The sequence below is a fragment of the Pelobates fuscus genome, chromosome 4, assembly GCF_036172605.1.
Source record: "Pelobates fuscus isolate aPelFus1 chromosome 4, aPelFus1.pri, whole genome shotgun sequence".
Lineage (NCBI taxonomy): Eukaryota > Metazoa > Chordata > Amphibia > Anura > Pelobatidae > Pelobates > Pelobates fuscus.
Window position 1 is genome coordinate 146,072,204 of NC_086320.1, and position 6,272 is coordinate 146,078,475.

General features: G+C 41.5%; 1 protein-coding gene across 1 annotated transcript; it reads left to right on the forward strand.

Moving 5' to 3' along the window:
- Nucleotides 1-3,676: 3,676 nt before the first annotated feature.
- Nucleotides 3,677-4,357, forward strand: LOC134607898 (uncharacterized; the record flags this gene model as incomplete). Its single annotated transcript, XM_063450481.1, has 1 exon — nucleotides 3,677-4,357. A coding segment is annotated over one exon (681 nt), but the record flags the coding sequence as incomplete, so codon positions are not given.
- Between the last annotated feature and the right edge of the window lie 1,915 nt (nucleotides 4,358-6,272).

The following is a 6,272-nucleotide window of genomic DNA, read 5'->3' on the forward strand; positions in this document are numbered from 1 at the left end:
GTGCTTAGAAGCTCCTATAGATAATTTAGTAGTTATAAAGACAATCGGAGCATTGAAACTACATAAAGCACCAGGCAGTAATGGGTTCCATGCAGAGTTTTATAAGAAACTTGTTGACACTCTATCCCCATATATGACAGATGCTTTTAATGAAGTCAGAGATTTCGGATCCTTTCCAACTGAAATGCTTTAAGCGTTTATCCTACGCATACCAAAGGCAGGAAAATATATTTTCTATCTAATTATAGACCTATATTATTGATTAATATAGATACGAAAATATACTCTGCCATTTTAGCGGCGCGTCTAAAAAATATTTGTCCAATATTAATACAACAGGAACAGGTTGGCTTTGTTAGAGAGAGACAGTCAAGTGATAATACCAGGAAAATCATTAGTCTAATAGAATATGTATGCTATAATAAAATACCATCTATGTTTATCTCCTTAGATGCAGAGAAGGCCTTTGACAGAGTCAGTTGGACCTTTTTAGAAGAAGTATTCGGAAGTTTTGGATTTGGAGAGGTTTACTGGCTCTGTCAGGGCCATATATACCAACCCAACTGCGAGAGTTATTGGACAGGATTTGAGATCAGAATGGTTTATTATACACAATGGAACCCGGCAGGGTTGTCCCTTTGCTCCAATGCTCTATATTCTAACATTAGAACCTTTTGCAGCAAGGATAAGACATAATATACATATTAAAGGTATTAATATAGGGGACATGGAAAGCAAACTTTGTATGTATGCTGATGATATCTTGCAATCTCTTTACAATCCTGAGAAATCTTTGACTTCTTTGCTATATGTAATCCAAGAATATGGCATTTTTTCCAGTTATAAAATAAGTATGAATACATCACAAGTATTGGATTTCTCAATATCAGATATGGGTAGAAACAGAATGAAGGCAAATTTTGATTCATAGTGGGAAATTGATTAGATCCCCTCTTTGGGGATTAAGATCCCAGGGAATATCCAAACATGAAATGAATAGACAACTGTGTGAGTGGAAAGGACTGTTAATTTCATGGATGGGAAGGATAAACAAGATTAGATCCTATATAATTCCAAAATTCCTGTATTTACTCAGAATGATCCAATTGAAGTTGTCTCTATGCTGGATTAAGGCATTTCAGACTAAGGTTGATGGATTTGTATGGGATGATAAGAAACCTAGAGTGTCAAAAAAACTTATTTGCTTCAGTTGTAGAAAAGGGGGACTAAATATGCCCAGCTTAGAACGGTATGCAGAGGCGAGTTGTTATGTCACTTATCTAAGCTTCAATGTAATCAAAGTAAAGATACAAATTTGTTCTATATAGAACAAGAACTTGCCGGAATGGCTAATTTAGAATGTGTATTATGGCTCCATATTGAAAAATGTAATGCTTTAAATAAAAGTCAATGGTCAATGGTGACTAAGAATTGTATTGAATTTTGTATTATTACTTAAAAACCGTATACGCATGAAAGACAAAGTGTTGTCCTCTGCCCCTTTGGAAATTTTTAAGAACAACATTTCTCATCTAAAGCTTGACAAATGGGTGACTTTCACACCCTAGAAAATAAAAGATTTTATGTCTAAGGACGATATTAAAACCCCAATACAGATTCTCAATGAATATGCACTTAAAGATTTAGAATATTTTAACTCACTCAGATTGTGGCATTATTTAAAGATTCATATTTATAACAATAGAAATAAAATGTCCCACAACAATCTAAATATTTTGAATAATGCGTTTGTGAAAAAAGAGCTGGCCAGATGTTATAGAACTGGGGTCAGCAACCTATGTGTGCAATGCATGGCACTAGAGGTTGTCACATTGGCTCTGACATATCAGCAGTCCCAGTTGGACTTCAGATATTTGCTAGTGCAAACGGAGTGGTGAATGCAGGTGGTGAAGGACAATCCTCAATTTATGCATTGCAGAGGAAGTGATCTCAGGCCTCCTCCTCCCCACACATGTGAAGGGGAATAAACACTGAAAAGGAGCTCTTGCCCTTGACCTGTACCTGGCCAGCGCGGTTCCCACTGGACCCAAGGAAGCCACCCACACTGCTAAATCTACACAGAGCTGCAGAAGAAGCCTCCCCTGATACAAATAATGCAAACACACACTCAGTCCCCACAAACACAACACTACTGACTATCCACATACACCCAGGGCCGGTGCTTCCGATAGGCGACTTAGGAAGGGGTGCCACCAGGAGCACTGGCCCCCCTCATGCTGCAGTGGAGGTATCCAACCGTTACCATCTCTTACACACACACTCAATGCACCCCTTCAGACACACACGCTGCATCCCTTACATACACAGAAACACACCTTGCATCCCTTACACATACAAACACAGATTGACACAATGCATCCCTGAAACACAACCAGAAACACACAATACATCCCTTGGACACAAACACACACTGCTTTCTATCCCTTACACAAAACACTGCATCACCTAGAAAAACTGGTATATCATCCACACACACAATTCCACGAGCAGCCCCCATACAAAGTCCACATTCATAGGTATCATACACAATACCACAAACTACTTATGAACATATACATTATAACAGCTCCCATACGCACAAATACAACATTACAAAGCACCTACAGGACCCATAAATAACACAAGCAGAATACACCAACATACACATCTCAATTTAAAAAAATATAGGACTGGCACATCACGGTACTTCAAGATCTTGTTTTGGCACGGTAATACTAAAAGGTTGCCTACCCCTGGTATTGAATATTAGAAAATATAGAATATTCTATCTGATATCCACCTCTTAACATTTCTTTCTTTCTTTGAGTATAAGAAGCAAAATCAAAGATAGTCCACTCACCACGATACGCACGCATGACTGTGTTTGTTAGTGCATATTCTGTGCACATTGTATTTTGGTTGTTAGTATAGGTAGTATTTTATGCATTGTTATAAATTTTTTATGACATGAAGGAACATCGATGTAACACTGCTGAGTATACATAGACGAGAAAGTTCTAGGCTATATTTGTGATACAATAGACATGTATGCCTGATCTCTGTTGTTTTTTTGTTTTTTATATATATAAATTCAAATAGAAATATTAAAAGAAAAATAAAATGTTTTGAGAGATAAAACCAAACATATTTTAAAGGGTTTCTTTATCTTATCTACATTTGCATTTTCTGTAAAAAAAAAAAGATGAAAAGACCTCTTTTGAATAATTAAATACTTGTGAATTTTTTTGTGAAAATTGTTATATGTTAAAAGGCCTGAACTTGTGGAGGCCTGAATTTGTGGGAGGAGTAAGTCCCCTACTTAAACTCCCAGCCCCTACTCACCTCTGCCGTTCAGCTGATTGTCACCAAACAAATAACCGACATAAACATCGACAACCTGGTTTTTTATCTCCGGTCTCACCCTAGCAGGCATCTGGTGGATTATCTCACCACAGGGTTCACTAAAGGTTTTCTCACGGGTATAGTAGCCATTCCACCAGGTACACTAGAATGCCCTAATCTCCAGTCAGCACGTTTAGACCCAGTATCCACAGACTCCCTCATTGCCTCGGAGATCACCAACGGGTTCATGATAGGCCCCTTCACCTCTTCACCATTCTCCTCCTGGCGCACTAACCCCATTGGTATTGCTATTCACAAATATTCTAATAAAAAACGGCTAATTATTGATTTATCGGCACCGCACTCCTCTTTTGTTCCTAGTATAAACGCACTCATTCCAGCAGACGAATTTTCACTTCAATACGTAACCATCGACAATGCCATACAGTCCGTCATATCATCTGGTAACCGACCCTGGCTTAACAAAACGGACATTACAAACGCTTTTAAATTACTGCCCATGCACCCCTCACTCTGGCACTTACACGGTATTAAATGGCGTGGGAAATACTACTTCTCTACACGACTCACTTTCGGTTCTCGTAGCAGCCCCAAACTGTTCAACATTTTCGCAGAGTCATTATGCTGGCTGCTTCTGAACATCACCAGGTGTCACTCCGTTATCCACTACCTCGACGACTTTTTGCTTATAGAGCCAGGGTCACCATCACCCACAGCAATCAAAAGCACTACTGCACTATTTGCCACACTTGGAGTCCCTTTGTCCCCAGCCAAAACTATAGGCCCCACAACTAAATTGACCTTTCTGGGGATAGAACTGGACTCGGTTAACCTCAGAGCTAGCCTCCCTCACGACAAACTGGCACGTTTGAGAGGGGAGATAGACGTGTTCCTGCGGAATGATGTTTGCACTAGGAAGGAACTTCAGTCCCTTCTCGGATCCCTGAACTTCGCCATGCGCATCATTCCACAGGGAAGATCTTTCATATCCAGACTTCTTTGCCTGATGCACGGAGTTCCGGACTCTGGCACAGTTTCTTTGGACCACCACGCCAAGGCTGACTTAGCTATGTGGGGGAAGTTTTTGAAGGACTGGAATGGAATCTCCATGTTTATCCCCCCTCTCTCCACCTCTTCACCCATCTTCCACACAGACGCAGCAGCCAATACCGGTTTTGCAGCCATTTTCGGGAACCACTGGTTCAGGGGCCATTGGCCCACTGATACGGATGCCTTGCCAGGATTCAGAGAGACCTCAGCACTATTTGAAATTTATCCCATTGTGGCGGCCGCACACACCTGGGGTCATCTCTGGTCTGGCAAGGCAGTCAAATGCTACTCAGATAACTTGGCAGCTTGCGAAATCGTTAACAAAGGGCGATCATCTTCCCTGACCATCATGCGGCTGATTCGCAAGCTGACCTGGTTGGCAGCATCCGGCCAGTTTCACTTAGTTTGTTTTCACATCCCGGGTATTCACAACACGGCCGCTGACGCTCTTTCTCGTTCTCAATTTCAGGCATTCTCTCAGGCACTACCAACGGCTCACCTACAACCATCCAGGACACCACGGTTCCACGAACTAATCCTGGATTAAGCACACTCTTGAACCACGCTAGAGCACTCACTCACCAAGCATTATCACCAAACACGGCTATCACTTACAATAGGACACTTAATATATTTAATAAATTCACTGCAGAGTTCGGTTTACAAGGTGACTTCTCTATTCAAACCATGGTGGCTTTTGCCTCTTTTTGCCACCTACACCTTAAACTATCTCACAACACCATTAAACTTTATCTCACGGGGGTCCAGCACCACAGCCTCACCTATTTTCCTAACATCACTCCTTTCCTGTCTTCATACCCCATCAAAAAGGTTTTGAAAGGCATATCAAAGGTTTCACCTCCACTCACTTCCGTTAGATTACCTATAGATGGGCCTATCTTCAGGTCACTTAGCAATCTCCTGGACACAGCCCCATTCGACATCGGCACTAATACGGTGATCAAATCTGCCATATATCTCACTTTCTACGGTTTTCTCAGACCTAGAGAGTTCACCGTAATTTGTCAAGGAGATATCAAGCTAAGCCTTAAAATATCACATCTCACTAAACTAGAGGATCACTACCTACTTTCGATCCCTACAACTAAAACCAACCAGTCACTACACCCTACTATAATTCCTCTCTTCCCTACTGATAATGCCTAGTGTCCGGTAAAAGTACTAGACCACCTACGGTCAACTCTGCACGGTCACCTACCGGACTCTCCGCTCTTAACACTACAAGGGCACCCGTTAACTACAGCAAAATTGATGGTTCATATCAGAACTCTATTATCTAAGCTCGGACTGCATTCTCCGGGCACTCCTTCCGTATAGGAGCCGCCTCTGCAGCCTCTAGCACCAACACACCGGTCCATATCATCAAGAGACTGGGGCGGTGGAAATCCTCCATATATACTGCATATATTCCACAGCCGGAGAAAGAGCTTCGTCAAGCTTTCAGGAACTTGGTCTTGTAAAAAATGCAATAAAGTGTGTATTTCTCGAATTTATCTTTTTGCCCTCTTTTATTTACAGGCCCACTCGTACGTTGGTTTCGGCACACCACAACCAACTTTGCTCACAGTTACTATGCATTACGTATTTAAATTCCGAGAACAAGTTGAAAGGCCTGAACTTGTGGAGGCCTGAATTTGTGGGAGGAGTAAGTCCCCTACTTAAACTCCCAGCCCCTACTCACCTCTGCCGTTCAGCTGATTGTCCCCACCCACCTACACCCTGTTATAATTACATTCTCCTTGGTGGGCCCTCTTTTATTTACAGGCCCACTCGTACGTTGGTTTCGGCACACCACAACCAACTTTGCTCACAGTTACTATGCATTACGTATTTAAATT